This window comes from Enhydra lutris, unplaced genomic scaffold, assembly GCF_002288905.1.
Source record: "Enhydra lutris kenyoni isolate GAN:26980312 unplaced genomic scaffold, ASM228890v2 scaffoldscaffold9, whole genome shotgun sequence".
NCBI classification, from domain to species: Eukaryota; Metazoa; Chordata; class Mammalia; order Carnivora; family Mustelidae; genus Enhydra; species Enhydra lutris.
This window is the reverse complement of record NW_019154093.1, coordinates 62,436,389-62,456,252: the sequence shown is the minus strand read 5'-3', so window position 1 is coordinate 62,456,252 and position 19,864 is coordinate 62,436,389. Positions and strand designations below refer to the sequence as shown.

The window sequence follows — 19,864 nt, the reverse complement described above, 5'->3', positions numbered from 1 at the left end:
GTTATATCATAGCAAAACAAACCTAATGGAACATGTATTAACTCCAAAGTTACCTGACACCAATATATTTTTAAAAAGTGACCAAAAATATTGTGTTACACATAATAGCACCCTAGCTGAACTCCTTAAAAAAAAAAAAAAAAGTGGAAGTTGTAACATCTCAATTACCCTTAAGTTTTAAAATACCTGAATGTATTATCTTCCCACCCATGGCAAAAAACAGACCAAATGTTACCGTTTCTTCCCAATAACATCTAGTACCCTTTGTTAAAACTCACAAGGTGATCTTAAGATTAGCAGGAAATCTTTAGCAGACACAAAAGATGAAAGATGAAACTGCAGCAAGAGAGCATGGCAAATCCAAAAGATCTATTAGTGCATAAATCTACTGGAAAAAAAAAACAACAACAACAAAAGAGATAGAAAGAATTAACAAGATACAGTAAAAGTTATGTCTTTAAAGCAGTAGATTATAACAGGGTGGGAAATGTTTAATATGTGTCCTCCTGAAAAGCAGTTACCATCTTTTAAATTAAAAAGAAAACCAGCTGGTATATTTTCACAGCATCTAGATTTATTTATGGTATAAAGCCATAGAATTGTAATATTATTACTCCTTTCCCACCCTGGCAGAGAATAAACATGAATTCAGAAGCACAGTGGAGTGAAAAACAAAGAAGAGGAGAGAGAAAAGGCAGCAGAGAAAGACAGAAAAGGTGAATACAGAGCTACAGAAGTGTTTATTGAGCATGCTACAGAGGTAAGCAGAGTACACACAAAAGGAAATTAAACAACCATCAAACCTCCCAACTTTGTTAGAAAATTAATTTTTAATTGTGCCACTTTCAAACTATACTGAATTTTACATTTCTAAAGATGTAAAAACTCAACTAATAGAAAATATACATGACCATTCTGTCTACATAGATAACAGAATCTATGAATCTTGAAACTAAGTACATCAATTTCAAAAAGTATTGGTCATTTAAACAGAATCAACAATTCAGATTGACAAGAACTGTTCAAATTAATTTGACCTGTAGATTCTGAGCCATGTTTTTATTAAAGTCAGATCTATTCCTAAATACAAAATATTTTGAAGATTTATTAAAACTGAATATTACAATGCAAGGTAAATTAAGACTAAAGGCACATAAACTTTGGTCCCACCTGGTTGTCAGTTTTAGAAAACTGCCACAAAATTAATCTTCCTGCAAATTTTCGCAGTACACTTTCTTTATCTTTGAAAAATACATGCACCAGTTCCTGAACTAGCTAGACCAGTCTGCACATGCTCAGAAATCCACAACCATATTCCAAATCTTAATTACAAACTAAGGATGGCAATATATATTTAAATGCACGTAAGTCATGTCAACTTCAAAAACATCTACGAAAAATATTCAGCCACAAACAAGACATTACTTAGTGCTGACATTTATATGATACGTCCCACAAGAGTGTGTACAAAAAGGTTAAGATTCCACAATGCTTTCCACATAGGGCTCAAACTTACAGAAATCACTTTGTTGTCTTAAGAAATTAATACTCTGCATCTTGTTAATTTTAACTAATGCCTACATTCATAACTGAATCTAGACCAGAATTGTGAGATACAAAAGGCCAATGTCTTTTTAAAGCAATAAAGCCTAAGGTAGTAAAAACTAAAAAAAATGCTGCTTTAATTCTTTCAGTATCATGTATCTTATTTGATTAAATAGAAAGAAATGTGACAAGCCAATAATTCAAAATAAGTTCCAAGCAGGAGAAACAAAAACTTAACCTTTTTACACACCCCTGCCTAAACATATTGTAATTCCCATATAACAATGTGCCCTAGACAACCAATTCCTTTTTCCTAGTAAATGCACAATAGCAACACTAGTTTTCCTTTTTAAGGCACGTATGTCAACTAAGTTGAAAAAGGAAAGTATAATTAAACTAAAATCATAAACAGACAATAAAAATGGCCTCCCTATAGAACAGATGAAATACAGCAGTTAACAACTCTGCCTTTACGTATGCCATTTCATTTTATAACCAAGGAATGATAACAGCATGGGGAAAAAAAAAAAAAAAAAAAAAGGAAACAACAACAAAAAAATCAAACTCTGGTCCCCACTTTTCTGAACAGTCAATAGGTGATGACACCAAACAATGTGATACACCCTCAAGCTTCACCTCCCCCTTTTTAAATTGTTGACTTAGAGAAAGACACTCTCAGATGATGGTTTTCACCAAGGTTGTAATTATGAAGATCAATCAAGGCCTGGATAGCTTCTTCCACTGTTGCCATCTGAAGAAGAGCCATTTTGTGATCTCTTCTGAAACAAAATTATGAAATTAGATACTTCATGAAAATTAGGAAGGGCTTAAATACCTGAATTTTTACCCATTCTAGAATCAATTTCCATAAACAAAAAGGGTAAAAATTACTATGAAGACAATTTTTAACTTCTATGAAGTCACTAATTTAAAGACAAGAAAGCTTGCTTACTGAAAAAACTTAAATGCTTTCACAGTGCCCCCAGTGTTAGCAAACAGTGTTCGTAGATCCTCTTCTGCTACTGAAGGACTAGGAAAATAGGATGGAAAAAAAAAGGGCAAAGATTAATAATACATTTTATGTTTTACTCTTAAAATGTACTCCCTTAAAAAACTCCAAGTTTCATACTTACGGGATATTAGATAGGTGAAGGGTTGCAGAAGGAGGAAAAATGTTCTGAAAATTTTTGGATCCAGGTTTCTTAAAACGATGCAATGGGGAATTACCAAAATCCTTTGTTAGCCCTTGATCATCAAGTCCCTCTCGAGGTAGTTGTACAGTCTGATGTTTAGACAGAGTAACACGAATAATTTTGCCATACATTTTCTGTCCATTAAGATGGTTCATGGCTATAAAAAGAAAAAATGCTTATTAAAAAACAATATTAACAAAGTCCAAAAGCAAAAAGAATTCTTTAGAATAGCAGAAATAACTGAATTCTATGATTTTTAAAATAAATCTTAAGTTTACAACAGCCCTTGGGGACAAGATGATTTAAATTTATTTGCACTAGACAAGCATTCTGGCAAAAAAGCCTGTTTTCTGTCATAGGATGAAAATCCTGATTATGAATCTCTCTCTTCCTTGCCAATCCTGCTAAGTCATATACTTAGTTGCTGCAGAAAGAAACTTTGTACTCATCTATAACTTTTTCTCCCTTCTGCCCCACAACCTAATTGCCAAGTCCTAGAATACCCTTCTTCCTAATTATCCCTCAATTCATCTCTCTATTCTCCACTTTTCACTGTCACAATGTTTTGATCTGTATAACTCAAGTCTCCTAATTTATCTTCCTGTTGGATTTTTTCTACTTTTCTCCAACCCATTCTATTATACAGCAGCTAGATGAACTCCATAAATTCTGAATCTGATGTCATTACCTGCTTAAAATCCTTAAGGTCAGACTAGGAAAGGTATAAGCCATATTAAAGAATGAAATCTCCTCAGCTTCTCTGAACATATTTCCTGATGATGTAAAACAATACCCACTACTTTGTTAGTACTGATAATCAAGACAAAAACCATACTACCCCCCTCATGGAACTTGTGGTATTTTAGTACCATACTTCCTTGCACTTTAAGCTTCAGCTATATTAAACCTATCTCCTTGACATGCTAGTTTTTCTCACCTTTAGCCTTATGTGTATGCTCTTCTATGTATAACAATTTCCCAATCATCTAAAATCATCTGAGTCCCGAATTTTCTCACTAGTTCCACTGCATTTCACATACTTTTAATTTTCACTTATAAAATCATTATTCATGAGATGGTACATACAACTATTAAAATTTACTTGAATTGCAAAACATTTTTAAAGTTCTATCATTCTGTTGCTTATGATAAAGTGCTATTAGCTCACACAAATGTGTTTTAAGGAATGAATCTGGGGTATGAAGTGGTTTAAAGAAGTAGATTAAGGCTGTTATAAAGAAAGCTATCTTAGTTCAGCTTTGAAAAGTTATGAAAAGACTGCACAAACAGCTGAGTTTTGATATAATGAAGGGCAGAAATAAGAAGATAATAAACTCCTAGGCGCAAAACCTCTACTATGTACCTGTACCAAGAGGAGATGGATGATAGAGAACTGGGATTTAAATAAAGCAAAATAACCAAAGAGCTAACTAACTCTGGAAGTAGTCAGGTAGTGAGAGGTATTCTAGTCCGTAATCTCAAGTGGATGAGGGCTGAAGATGAGGAGTCAAGCATCATGGTTTTTAAGTATTTTTTAAAAAGAAGCTTGTCAAAAACTGAGGCACAATAATAATTATCAAACAAAAAGCAGATTACTTGAATTACTAATGTAAGCTGAATCCAGTTTAAATAACAGGATTCTACCTTGAAATTGGTTATAAGAAATATGGGGTAAATGGGCAAAGCAATCAATGATAAAGGAGGAAATGGCCAATGTTGCACAGTGGAAATGGCACTTTTGGTGGAAAATAATCTTTTACTTTTCCCTTAATCTCTGAAGAAGATATTAATAACAAATTCAAGAGATGGTAAAAAAAAATTTTTTTTTTTTTTTTTTAAAGATTTTATTTATTTATTTGACAGAGAGAAATCACAAGTAGGCAGAGAGGCAGGCAGAGAGAGAGGAGGAAGCAGGCTCCCTGCTGAGCAGAAAGCCGATGTGGGGCTTGAACCCAGGACCTGGGATCACGACCTGAGCCGAAGGCAGCGGCTTAACCCACTGAGCCACCCAGGCGCCCCTAAAAAAAAATTTTTAATTTTTTTATACAGGAGTTTATAAAATGTGGAACTGGAGTTTATCAGTATCTCCTTTATAATTCAAAGTATTATTTGTGTAGCCTCTCATTTTTAAAAAAATGAATCTCAACATCCACTTCTCTATTTTATTAACTATTCAAAGACCCAGCTTCTTTTTTTTTTCTCTCAACTGTCTTTTATACCAATAATTTCTAGTCTTGTCTATTATTATCATCATCTCCTTTCCTTGGGTTTATACCAACATATAAAGTTAACCTCCTGTTAAAACACCACTTTCACTGTACTATACATATCTACTTTGTATAGTACTTTAATAATTTAGAATACTTATAACTAAAATGATAAAGTAATTGAGAAATTCTAAATATACCTTTTTATTATCAACTCTAAATTGTGCAACAGAGAATAGGGTCTACAGGATACTTACTCTTTGCTTTATTGAAGCCTGCTTTTGTAAATATTCCTGAATGTACTTAAAAAACAAATCCATAAATCTATATATGTGTAATTCTGTTAAGGTAATTGTGTCATACCATTTGGAAATATTGTTTCATGATATAAGTAGATTTTTTTTTATGCTTAGGAAGCAGTATGACGGAAATACAGAGAATTAAGAGATAGTAGTGTTTAAATGTGAATGAGATTGTTGCAAACCTTAGAGGCCATGTTAAATCATTTGAGACCACAGTTTAAAGATTTGCAAACATTAAGATGTTTTTTTAAATAAACATTCTACCATGCCTATTTTAGTGTTTTCTTAAATTGGATGTTTTAAGAATAATTTGTATATGTTATCCTTAAATGGTATTCTGTTAAAATTCTTCTACTAAAGTTCAAAGAGTAGTATCTCCTTCATGTTGTATTTCCAAATAGAGTCCTATGAAAACCAAAAGGAGAACAGTGCCCAGAAATAAAGCATATTAAATTTTTAAAATTCTCACTTTTTTCAATATTAAAATCAATATTAAAGGTATTAATGGTGTGAGTAACATATTTATGGTCCTCTACTTCGGAAAAGCAAAATCTAGCAGTGAGAAATATATTTACTATGACATATAGTTCGAAAAATATAATTTGTCAAAGCTTTATTAAAAAGGTCTTAAAAGAAGCAGGCATAAAAGATTTACAAATGCTAAGTACTGTTATGCACTGAATTATATTCTCCCAAAAGTCATATATTGAAGCTCTAATCCTAGAAGACAGGGACTTTGAAAGTTAAATGAGGTCATAAGGATGAGGCCCTCATTCAGTTAGAATTAGTGTCCTTATAAGAAGAAGAGAAACCCAGAGAGCTCAGAGGAAAGTCCATGTGAGGACACACGGAGAAGTTAGTCATCTGTAAGCCAGGAAGAAAGCCCTTAGAAACAATCTGCTGGCGCAAGTTTCTGTTGTTTAAGCCACTCAGTCTGTGATATTTTGTTTTAGCAGCCCAAGCAAACTAATACAATTATAGTAAAAATTAAAATGCCACTTATTTAAAATAGTCCTTATATAAAAAATATCCAGAAGAGTTTGGTTAAATTTTACATCAGGTACTTCTCAACCATGATGCCTGTATAACCTTTGTATGAAGGGTAATGCCACCCACAGCTCACACAGTGATGGAAAAAATGAAACATTTGAGAAAGCTTTAATGTTTTGTAAAATGCTACTTACAAATGGCCATGACTACCCCTACCAGAGCACAGATGTACACACAGCAGAAGAAGAAAGAAACATTTACTAGGCATCTAGGACATGATTAGCACTTTTATAAATCTTTCACTGAAGATGGAGATCTCCATTTTAAAAAGTAGAGAGCCAGATGTATAGTTTTATATAGCTGGTAGGAAACAATGAAATTCAAATTTACTTTTCTATCTGCTACCAAAGGCCAAATATATCACACTGTTCAAGTTTATGAGTTTTACTGGGTGTTATGAGCAAAAATACATAGCCCTCACATGAAAAATGACAAATTTCAGAATTAACAATGTGAAAACAACCAACGTGAGGCATCATCATCCCTGAATCTCAATGAACAGAATTATAAGAACATGATATTTACAGTCTTAGCATATTGTGAATATGCGGTTGTAGTCCAGATTCATGTGATCTGACTTTGTATATAAAGACAAATGAAACATTATTTACCTAAGTAGAGAATATATGTGTAATTTGACTCAAGTACATTTTAAAATTCCAAAAGGGATTAACAATGGTATATGTGGCACAAGTTTTTCATTTTGTAAAAACCCAGTATCTCTAAAATACACTTTACATGTGCCTCTCTCCGTTACGAAGTTTAGACAAATACTTAGAATAATTAAAAACAGGATTCCATAGATTATATGAACAGTTAACTTCTATTATAGAGAGTAACCAGGAAAGAAAAATACTAAAGATCTTTAATATAAGTGGTATCATTATTATATGAAACTGTTACTGCAATTTTGGACTCCAAACCTTTTTCCATTAGATTGTACTTAAGGATTGGTAAGAGGACAGCAGAATATGCAAACATGTTCATCATGTATAAATACATTAAAATAAGAAAATTAACATGACATTTTGAGCTCAGCTATAAAAAATGATTTTCTACTTCCATAAAGGGGTTTGTTTTTATTAACAGATTCAGATTTAAAGATGTATAGCTAACACACAGTTTAATCTTACCAAGTTGTGATTGGTTTCCATCAGCCATCTGTATCAGAGCACTGTCTTTCTTATTGTACAAAATCTTCACACGCTGCACATCTCCATAAACACCTTTTTTGGAGCCACAGAGAGGTAATCCAAAAATGGAATTAATTTTACATGCAAGTCAGCTGAAGATTATCTTTCTGACATATTAATGAAACATTCAGACATCAACATGATCACTCATTCAAACTCATCATTCTCACAAATGAATAAAGAAGATCAAGATTTTGAACAGTGAATTTTGAAAAGAATAATTTTTGATAAACCCTCAAAGCTATGTGAATGATATTAAATTAAAGACCATGCAAAATAAATCAGCATGCATTAAAACAAATTTTGTGTCTATGGAGAGTTTTAAATAGCAAAGAAAAATAGCAAAAGATTTACTATTCAACTTTAAGCCAAAGTGCTAGCTACAAATAAGAATTAAGGTGAAACAAAAATCAAATCAATAATAAAAGTATAGTGCTAACAATAACATACCGAAGAGGGTAAACAGACTTTGGGGCGTAACCATCTTTAGAAGGAGAGAAGAGCAAGCAGCGTAAGACAAGAAGAGAGAAGAGTCGAGGAAGAGCGGAGATGAACAGATCATCCATAACGAAGGGTGGTTCCCGCAGAATGGTGAGGTGGTCATGGATCATGGTTCAAGGCGGTTAATTGGGGCAAGTTGGTCCGAGGAACATTTGTTCAAGCACAGAAGCATGAACATAGGGAATGGAGACAGGGAATGAAGACAAGGACAAGGAAAATAAAGGATAAGACAGGGAAGGGAATGGGCATTTGGGAAAAGACAAGGAAAGGGAAGGTGAACACACAGGGGAAAGGATGAAATGGGGAAGGGAAACAGCAATGCAGAAGAAAAAAATAAGGAATTGGGGAACAAAAAAAAAATAAAATATAGGTCAGTACATAGGAAATGCAGGAATTTGGTCAGAAAATGGTTGGTTTATGTACTGTACAAGAAAAACTGAGTAAAATGTAGTCATCCAAGACAAATATGGGTAAAGTACATCTATATCAAAGAGTAAATTACAGCATTTCATCTCAACATAGGGAAGGAAAGCATGCACAGGAATTTTAAACTTTGAACTTTAACTGCATAAGCATGGCTGGTTATGAAATGCAGGCAAAATTCTTAAAAGAAAAACAAAGGCACTCTGATTCAAACATTTTAGCATGCAGAACTGTGAATGACAATAGTATTAAATGATAAAATAAGCTTAATGTTCGTATTAACAGAGGCCAATTAAAAATGAAACAAATATTAAAATTGGACATTGTAAACTGATACATTGAGCTTCCCACATTTCATACCAGCTTTCATAGCAATCAAAATAAAATATACCAGACATAAAATGTACAACTAAAGAAAATAACTCAGCAATAAATTTTATTTAACGGGGGGGAATAAAGTTGAAAATTATTTTTAGAAGACAATGACTAATAACTGCAAAGAAAAAATTACTAAGAAAGACTGGAAGAGTGCCTCGTCAAGATCTTTGGAAGAACCTTCAAAGAAAAATGTATTAGAGTAGTTCACATAAAATAAGATTTAAAAAAATGCAATGACACATAAGCATGAAATGAACAAGCAAATAATTAGAAAAGGCAAAGAACAAAATTGTTTTACAGTTAAATCTGCAAATTAGATCACATTTGCCTTTGAGAACAACAAAAAGAAAAAGCCATACTATAGTACTTCACCATATTTTTCTTAGGAAAAATAGGTAGTTAGGTTAAAAAATAATAATAATAATAATAAATATATATATATATATATAGATATGACTAAGGAAATATTACCTAAACAAATACATAGATTTTATTCAGAAGTAGAAACATACAGAAAATACTTTGACTAATGAATGTACATAAAAAGAAAGGCAAGTGCAAAATGAAATAAACATGAGAAACTTTCACAAATGAAATGGAGTTAAAGAATGAACATTAGAAAATTATTTTACTAACCTCTTCATTTAAATTGCTAACCAACAGGACTGTATTGCCACCAGCTGAGACTCCAGGCATACCCACTCGGCCAGCAGCAGCTGCAGCAGCTGCTGCAGCAGCATTTGGAATAGCCAAAGGACTCAGAGCTCCTGGAACAGCTGCAACAGGAAGCCCTAATTTTAAAATAAAGCATATTTTACGAAACACACACAAGTCGTTTACAAAAACCAATTTAAGCACGATGGCTGCGTGGCTTAGGGCTGACCATTCCAAATGGTTCCTGAAAGTTAATTTTTATAACATTTAGAAAAATATTTTGCTGATAATGTAGCAGAGAAAATTAATTGGTTTCAATGAAATCATTAAATATTAGGGCTAAGGTACATACCTGTAGTATGCTAAAAAATTAAATACACAATATTCCATTTCCTATGGAAAAGCAAACAAAGCATAAAGAATATGATATTTCTAAGTCAGAAACCTGAAAAATTCACTTCCATGGTTTATAGCAAGAAGGCACATCTAAAATAAGTATCTTCAACAATAACTCAACATATTATACAAATGCTATCTTCTTCATAAATTCATATGTGAAATCAGATGATTACAGCTTATGAAACAAATAAGTTCTTCAGTTCTTGGAGACATATCACCTGGAACATCATTATTTAATTCATTCAAATGACCTAAAGAAAAACTTACCAAAGTTTACTTGCCTTAATTTCACACTCAAGTAGTTATAATGAACACAACAAATTTCTCAAACACAACATTTCCCCAGTCTGTAAATACACAATCTTTCTCTTTCTTCCTATCTTTAGCCTACCAGTTTTAACATTTCATTATTTCTATTGCTCTACTTTCCAGTCTTACTGTTGTTCTATCATCTTTAAAATACTCCATTTATTCTAGAGAGAATTTTGTCTCATCCTTTTTTATCCACATTATAATTAATAAACTCAAAATCCTTCCCTCCCTTCAATTCTTAGACACCAGTTTATATCTCAATAAATACTAGTTCACTAATGAATTATTTATTTTTCTCCTTCCCATGAAAAAGGAAACATCCAACCTACGTGAAGTTAATGCATGACATACCTGGATAGACATGGCCCTGAGTACTGTTGTCCCGTTAAGTTCATGTTTTATTTCTTCTTTTCTCTTTCCACCAGCCTTCTTGTATATGTCATAGGGATGTGTGTCGCCTTTGGTTTCAGATCTCTTTAATATTTTAGCCAAGTTTTTTTTTTAATCTTTTTACTTTATAGAAACTACAATTTCACTGATAGTCTGAAGGGTTAAGATTCACAATTCCTAATCTCTTCAGTTCCGGACTTACAAATTTTTTTCCTCCAATTTCTTTTTATCTTTTCTCTCTAAGCAGTTCAACAGTGGAATAATACTTTTTTCAATCTTTTTGTGGATGAGTTTTAATGCCTTTTGCCCACTTTTCCAGATCCCCCTTTTTTCTTATTTCTCCATTTTCTTTTTTAGATTTTACTCTTTGTTATGGGAATTATCCAACATTAGAGAGAGAGACAGAGAGAGACACACACTAGAATAACAAACCCCACATACCCATCACACTGGTTTATCAAGTATTAACTCATGGCACTCATGGCCAATCTTGTTCCATCCACTCATCCATTTTATGTATTTATTATTTATTTTTTCATCCTTTTTATTTTAAAAGTAAATCCCAGAAAAATTTTAAAATAAAAACGTCTCATGTCGTTAGTAGTTTTTGATGCCTTTTTGGATTCACTAGTGTGAATCTTTGTAACCAACTATTCTACAGCATGTCAAACTTCCCCATTTTTAAATACTGTAGACTCTCATTATACCTTACAGGTTGCTTCCATTTAACATTCAATGTATATCTTAATTTGCTGCCAATGACAAGTATACAGATATATTACCAATTCTTACACATACACTCACTGTAATTTTGTTTTTGAACACTCTTAGAAAATGACCCCTCCCCCTCCTCTTTTAATTATCATTCCTTGAAAGTATTTTTCAGATAGCTGTGGCTGAATGAATGTACACAGCATTCAACTTAAGTTGGTAACACAATTATTCAATAGTGGCAGAAACTCTAGATGTAGGCATTGCATTGTCAAATCATTCCCTTGTTTCCCTGTGTTTAATTGGCTACTCTTCAGTAGAAAAAATAACTTAAAATTCTGTTAAATTCCTTGGTCTTAATGGGATCCAGTCAGTGGCCTAAGAAAAACACCAGCAACAATACATGGCATGCAGAAGAAAAAAGTTCGGTATTAATTCTCAAATTTTGTTAAGAATAAAATATATTTTTTAAAATCCATCAAAGACACCTAAGCAGCTCTTTTCCACAACCAAAAATTAAATCAGTTTAATTTCTGGTTTCATTTCCAACTCTACCAAACATTTTTTAGGTCTTCCTAAACCAAAATAATTTACTGAACTAATTATAATTAGATACCAAAATTAATATAAAAAAATTCCTAAGTCCCTAGCATTTTCCCTGTAAATCTCTTGACTCTTACCACCATCTTCTATTAAAACAATCCTATTTATCGAATAGAATTGTCTTCAACTTTGTATCCCCACACTGAGAACGTTCTCAATCTTTTAGGTCTCAGGACCCCTTTACACTCTTAGAAATTACTGAGGAACACAAAGACCTTTTGTTTGAGTTATATCAATTGATATTTAACACATCAGAAATAAAAAACCAAGAACTGTTTTAAAAAGAACAAGAACACATGATCATATATTCTATTAGCCTTCAGAGAAATGTATGCTAGGTGAGAGTAAGAGTCAAAAGACAAATAATATTTTGGTATTATCATGAATATAGTTTTGACTTTGCTAAGAGTCTGAGAGATCTCCAGGTATTTCGTGAACCACTGCCATGTATACTTCATATGTTGTTTTATTCATATGTGGTTCTCAAGAAATACAAGGGAATTAAAAATATACATTTATTCATTTCGAAGAAAATGCTGTAATAGAGTTTGGGTATAGAAAAAAAAAAAGAAAAAAGAATGTGAGACACACAGATAGATTACAAACTACTGACACTTCCAGAATTAAGTTCTAAGTCATCTATTACTCGTCTTTCCCTGTGGACATTTCAAGGAAAATTATTAATTCATGAAATATAAAATACCAATCTACCTAAATTTGATATATCAATCTAAACAAGACAGTCTAAGCTTAATACTTCATTTTTGTAGAAAGCTTCTTCTGAAATACATCTCTACAATGTCAATATACAATTCAACAATTTCATGAAAATTTCACCAAAATATTCAAAGGTAACAGAAAATTTGTTCAAAGAAACTTTAAATATTCAAGACAATTGTTTTTTGAAATACATTTTCTGTTGAAATTTGGGTTTCATAATGAAGATAGGTAACTTGGTGGCACAGTATTTTTTAAAACATTAAGATTTATGGAATAATGATCACTGAAGATTTAAGAGAGAACTGAAATTAATTTAAAATATTAACTAAAAAAATTAAAAGTCCAGGGCTGGAGCCCTTTTTAGTGTGACAGACTGCAAGACTATTTTTTAAATGCCACCTTTAATTAAACAACACTGCACTTTAGTAACAATAAGACTGCAAATTTTCTAGTGAGAAAACGGGCTCAAAGGAGATGCAATTTACCTCCTTCCTATAAGGAGATAATGGGAAGCTTAGCAAAAAGTGGAATGTGGGGCTCCTGGGTGGCTCAGTGGGTTAAAGCCTCTGCCTTCAGCTCAGGTCATGATCTCGGGGTCCTGGGATCGAGCCCCGCATCGGGTTCTCTCTGCTCAGTAGGGAGCCTGCTTCCCCCTCTCTCTCTGCCTGCCTCTCTACTTGTGATCTCTCTCTCTGTCAAATAAATAAATAAATAAATCTTTTAAAAAAAAAAAAAAAAAAGTGGAATGTAAGCTGAGAGAGCCCCACTGTTGTTACTACAATCCAAATGCTACTTCAGTGTCTCCCCACTTTTTCATTTATTATCACGGCCACTGTGCTAGTATGTTAGGTTATGATATATTCTTCTACCAAGTCACTTTTTTTTTTTCATTTTAGGAAGCCCAAAGTATGGTGTAAGAGTACTTTAAGAGATCAGGGCAGTCATTGTCCTTGATGCCATTAGCATGTACTTTTCTTCCACTATTTCCTCCCCCAGGCTGAAAACTTAGAAAAGCTATTTAAGCCATCTTTACACAGTTCTAAATCCCTGGAATTAGTCTTCAGTTTTTACTGGACTTTTAAACCTCTAATGAATGATTCCACAATTTCTCTCAGTATGCCTTTTCTGAAAAATTATTGTCAATCAGAAAATTTTTAAAAAATTAGGTTTAACCTAAATGTCTTCTACAACAAAAACAACCTACAAAATATTTCATGGTGCACTATTTATACCATAATGATAAATTCTGAAAAATTCTGTATTGTGTTTTTCATATTAACTCCTAGCTATTAAGTCAATAAATTTACCATCTTCCCTTTGTAAAAACTGTTTAAAACATACATTGCCTCCAATGAAATTATTTTTAGCTCTAATTTCAATGATTTACATCTTTAGCTAAGACAGCATGCTGGAAAAAAATTATTAATGCATTTTGATGATGAGAGATTAAAAACGCCTATTCTACTTCCAGGATTGTTAGAACAATAAAATAATGTTGAAGAGCTTCATAAACTGCTATACAAAGGTATCACAGGGTTAACTTTCATGGGAAATGATCTTCATTAGGTGGGCCATCCAGCCATTTTGAGTAATTCGGCAAGTTTATAAATTTCTCATTTTAGTTCTGACACATTATTATTACTAACCCTTCCTTCACTGAAATGATGAACACACAGCCATGTATATGATATGAAGTCCAGTGGGATGAAGTGATTTAACTTACTTATCCCTCATTCCTTAAGGTCACATAAACATTTTTCTCAGAAGAATTAAAGAATTAAACTCTTTGTTAACTTACTTTAAATCATTTACAAATTTATCTATGACTTTTAATAAAGTTTATTATTTTAGATTTACAGAAAAACTGAAGATTCTACAGAGTTCCTATATAACCTGGGTACTTCCTTTTCCCTCTATTATTAACATCTTACATTAGTATAGTATAGTTGTTCCAATTAATCAGCCAAGACTGATATATTATTATTAAAGTCCATACTTCATCAGATTTATTTGGTGTGCATCTAATATCATTTTTTGTTCCAGGATCCCATATTACATTTAGTCATGTCTCCTTGGGCTCCTCTTGACTATGACGATTTTATCCATGATTTTTCAAGATACAGAATTTGTTTTATCCCTTCATTTCCCATTCTAAAACTTCTATCCAAAGTTGATTACATTTCCTTTGGCCTTACTTCTTTAATCTGTTCAAGATATCTAGTAGCTGACTCACATACTACTAAATACAGGATTGGGGACAGAACTCAGAGGCCCTTTCTAATTCATAAATTATAGGGCCTTGGGTGGGGAGGGCAGTTTTTACATTTTATTTTCTGATTTGAAACTGAAACTTTCACTTTTGACAAAAATGACAACACTATTCTTTCCTGAAACAATCCACTCCTCCTCTTCTACCACCTTCCTTTCAATTCCTTATTTTGTCTGCTGGAATCCATTCTCCTCTATCATTAACAACTGAATTTTTATTCAATGTGTTCCTTAGGGAAACTTTTTAATTAAAAGCTTGCTTTATCCCAATGAAACGTTTCTTATAACTTTCTTGAAAAGTCATTTTTATCTTCCTAAACCCTTCCCCAAAGGAAGGAAAAAGGATGCATTATTCATCATTCTACCCTACCACCCAATGTTGCTTTCATAACTGCAGTTCTACCACCATCAATTAAGACAGATTCTACATTCAATCATTTCTCATCAAAACAACCATCAGGCCACTAGAACATTTTCTCTCATCACAGAAAGACTTCAGAACCTGGCTTTATTTCCTCCTTCTCTCCCAGCCCATCATCATCTTGTGATATGTCAAACACCCTTAGTTCATAATTTCTTTAAAACTTCTACTTTGGGGCGCCTGGGTGGCTCAGTGGGTTAAGCCGCTGCCTTCGGCTCAGGTCATCATCTCAGGGTCCTGGGATGGAGTCCCGCATCGGGCTCTCTGCTCGGCAGGGTGTCTGCTTCCCCCTCTCTCTCTGTCTGCCCCTCTGCCTACTTGTGATCTCTGTCAAATAAATAAATAAAATCTTAAAAAAAAAAAACTTCTACTTTGACAATTTTTACTACATTAATCCATTTTAGCAACTTCTCTTGCCACATCTTTGATTTTTCTTTCTCTTTTTTGTGCTACACCATTCATTTCTAGTATTTAAAATCCCCTCTCCTGACTTCATTCTTCCTTCTTAATTCTCCTACTCCATACAAATACTGAACCCACTTTTGGCCTCTACGTTGACTAGTTCCCTTTCTATTTTTCCTTGGCTTGATTTTACAGTACAGACCAAGTATTTTTTTTTTTTTTTTTTTTTAATGTTCTTCAATGCCAGACATGGATAAATCCAATCTTGTATTCCGGCTAAACTTTCATCGGGGTAAGTACTAGAGTGAAAACATTTCAATTTTAGTATATGTGCTGCCCAAGTGAGCACTAGAGTGAAAAAACACATACACACCCCAAAATTGATTCCATAAACATTTTGGTATTTAACACTAGCTGATATCCAAGTCTATTTTCAGGTCCCCTATAAATCCACCAGACTCAAGTGCCACATCCTACTCTCAATCTTGTTATGTTCAGAAAGTCTAAGAATGAGATCAGAATTTCAAGTTTTGGGGCACCTGGGTGGCTCAGTGGGTTAAAGCCTCTGCCTTTGGCTCAGGTCATGATCCTGAAAAGAATTTCAAGTTTTTCAACCAACTTAAAAAGTACTCCCTTCTTTAATCTGTTTCCCCTTTCTCCCTTTCTTCATAAAAACAAAGAATGGTGAGAAGAAAGAATATGGACTACATAGCTGATAACTTCAGATCTGGCCCTCGCTCCACCCTTGCATTTCCCCCCGACAGTTTTATGTGAGCTTGATAATAATCCCTTCTAGTTCTCAGGATGATCCTAAGCAAGCAAGTACTTTTCTATTTTTTAGGCTCCAGCATTTAAACTATACTCTAGAACCAATCCTCTACAATCAGTTCTAGGACTTATGCTAGCCTTAAAAACAAATACTAGAGGTGCCTGGATGGCACAGTTGGTTAAGCATCCAACTCTTGGTTTCGGCTCAGGTTATGATCTCAGGGTCTTGAGATCTGTTCCTGTGTCAGGCTCCGCACTTAACATGGAGTCTGCTTAAGATTCTCTCTTCCTCCTCTCCTCCCCCTCCCATTCATGTTCTCTTAAATAAATAAATCTTCAAAAACAATCCACAATGGGGCACCTGGGTGGCTCAGTGGGTTAAGCCGCTGCCTTCGGCTCAGGTCATGATCTCAGAGTCCTGGGATCGAGTCCCGCATCGGGCTCTCTGCTCAGCAGGGAGCCTGCTTCCCTCTCTCTCTCTCTCTCTCTGCCTGACTTTCCATCTACTTGTGATCTCTCTCTGTCAAATAAATAAATAAAATCTTTAAAAAAAAAAAAAAAAAACAATCCACAAAAAAACAAATACTAGTTTATACGATGAGCATTCATTGTATGCCAAGCACTATACAAATTGCACTTATTAACACATTTAATCTTCACAATGGCCTTGTAACAGTGTTATTATAACCATTACAAATATGGAGGCCAAGACAGTGAAGCTGAGACAGATTTTGAACTCAGGACATCTGGATTTGGAGCCCCTATGATTATATATAGTTCCTCATCTCCTCCCACCCTGCTTTACTCCTCAACTACCATTCCATTTCTTTTTCCTTTTTTATAGCACACTTCTTCAAAGAGTAATAAATGCTTTCTTATCATACTTATATCCTTAATCCATTTTAATTTGATTTATACCCACCCCTCATGAATAATCTTATGGGAACTACTGAACTGAATAGGAACTTGAAATTTTAATCCTATTTATTTCATCCCTCAAGTTCTTGCTTATTTTTTCCCACAATATAAATGTGCACTGCTTAAGTCTCAATTTTAATTTCAAGTCATTAATCCTCTTGCCCTCTTATACCTGAAGAATCTTAAGCCAAGCTTTTAAAATATCACACATCCGTTCTCCCAATTCACAAGTTCATGGAACTATTGTCCAAGTTGTAGGCAGAATTTCCTACTGTTTAGTGGACTTCTCCCCTAGTTTAATTTTTTGTAAGTACTCATATCAATAAGATGTCAAGTACTATTCTTTTATGTTTACTTTTTTCCATATTTGGTTTTCATTCACATTTCATGTCCCTGGATTAGACTCACAATGATACCTTACTTAGAGTCTCCAGTCTCCAATATGGCTTATTAATAACTGAATGCTTGTCACTTTCTAAACAGGATATATATTTTATCACATCTGCTCGTGTTCTTTTTTCTTATTCATAACCAAATCAAATGGCCTTTGGCCCATTAAACCCTCCCAATTTCTCCTTCAGATAATTAATCTCATCATGCATTTCATTATGCTCTAATACCACACCAACTCTATTACAGATTTCACTTTCCCTCACATGAGAACTATTCATATGTTTGCTGCCTCCACCAGATTGTAAACCAGATTACAGAACAGAAACCCTGTAATTCTTCTGAATTCCTGCAGTGCCTAGGATAGTGCTAAAATGAATGTGAATAATTCAATAAGTGAATTAACCAGGATGCCACTGAGGTGAGGCAGAATCCTATCAGGGATATGGAAGTGGGGCAGAGAGGAAAGGTAGAAGAATAGTATCTTCAATCTGAAATCAAGATCAACAGGAAAAATAAAGTATAGAAGATAAAAGGGAAGCTAAACATGAAGTTAGAAAGAACTCAGAGGGGGAAAGATCAAAAAAAGAAGAATCCAAATGAGATTTCCTATATGTTTTCTATTGTTTTCTTGGTGTATCTTTAGAGGAATTAGTGAAAATCTTCTGCCTAATTTTTACCTGCTTGAGATAGAGGCACATTTTACACTGTGGTCACGAACACAGTTATTCTTCTATTAATTATAGAAACAACAGTAACATACTTCAGAAAGGTTTTTCTTTGGTTTAGCCATACAATGTAACTGTCAACTCTTAAAAACCAACACTTTTTCATTTGAAAATCTACAGTCTGATTTAATTTAAACCTACCTTTTATATCCAAAGGCTAGCGTTGATTACTAGCCTGAAAAATATGAATAATAACACTAGGATAAATTCAAATATCTGACAGACTGTCTTGAAAATGAAGGTAAATAAAATTTCTTAAAACTATAGCCAAGAACAATACAATGGGTGAACCTAACAGATTAGTTCAAGCAAAGATCATCCATTAAGAACTTTATATGAAATTTTTACCTCAGATAGTTAAAAGGCAATCTATGAATAACATTTTAGCCCTACAAGAATAAGCTTATCCTATTTGAGAATGCTAGCAAATAAGTAAATATGCACCAACATGATAATGTTATTTCTTCTAATGTTCATATCACATCTGTGGCCTGTTATACCTCCAAAGCATGCAACTACTACCAACACCTTTCCCTTGCCAAGAAAACAAAAATAATTCCAGATTTAACACACATTCATTCAAATATTATTTTAAAAGGGCGCAAAGAGTTAAACTCTCTAAAGGTTACTGTTTCAAGTTAATTTTTGATTTAGAAGTTAAAATTTTATCCACTGACAGGTATTTAAAATAAACAATTCTATTTCAGCTCATTACTTATTTTCTAAAGTAAACAATTTAAAGACTGAGAAATATTTTTAAAATTTAGCCACAGCAAAATGGAGGATAGGTCAATAATCCAAAGAACTCAACATCATTTTCTAATAATGCAAACATAGAGAAGTTTCTACTCAACTTCTATAGTTTCTTCTTATATGTTAAAATAGAAATAAATGAGAAAGCCGAAGTTATGGGACAGTGAGTTAGTACAAGTATTTTCATGTGACTTCTGACCAAAAGTATGATATCTACTGAACATGATAAAATACTGCATTTCTAATTATATGGCTTTTAAAAATTTTTTTAATGTTATGGCATTCAGTGATACACTCTAAAAATCTATGTAGTTTAATATTTCTAGGAAATATTTCTAGAATGTTTGTGTATCTGTAATTTAGTTTTTGTTGGACAATGACTTGCAAATGTGTAACAGATGAATTATTCAGTCTGATTTTATGACCATAATTTTCTTTGCTATAATGCAGTCTTATAATGGGATATTATACATTAGGCTTTTGCAAAAATTAGGATTTTGGTTTTCAAGTTTTAATGTACATTTTGTGAAAACAAAAATTCAAATTCAGTTTATTATATTTTGGTTTGCATGTTATATATATATATATATTTTGTATTCAATTTTGAAGGGACATATGAACAATACCCTTGGTTT

At 33.1% G+C, this 19,864-nt stretch overlaps 1 protein-coding gene across 1 annotated transcript in view; it reads right to left on the bottom strand.

Moving 5' to 3' along the window:
- Positions 1–714: 714 nt before the first annotated feature.
- Positions 715–19,864, bottom strand: part of LOC111142780 (polypyrimidine tract binding protein 2) — an 88,871-nt gene continuing 69,721 nt past the window's right edge. Inside the window, exons 9-14 of the mRNA XM_022496076.1 lie at positions 9,429–9,583; positions 7,941–7,974; positions 7,431–7,523; positions 2,679–2,895; positions 2,498–2,575; positions 715–2,324 (exon numbers count right to left, since the gene is read on the bottom strand). Of these exons, the coding sequence (XP_022351784.1) occupies positions 2,192–2,324; positions 2,498–2,575; positions 2,679–2,895; positions 7,431–7,523; positions 7,941–7,974; positions 9,429–9,583 (710 nt within the window). The 3' untranslated portion in view covers positions 715–2,191. The remainder of the gene's footprint in view (positions 2,325–2,497; positions 2,576–2,678; positions 2,896–7,430; positions 7,524–7,940; positions 7,975–9,428; positions 9,584–19,864) is intronic.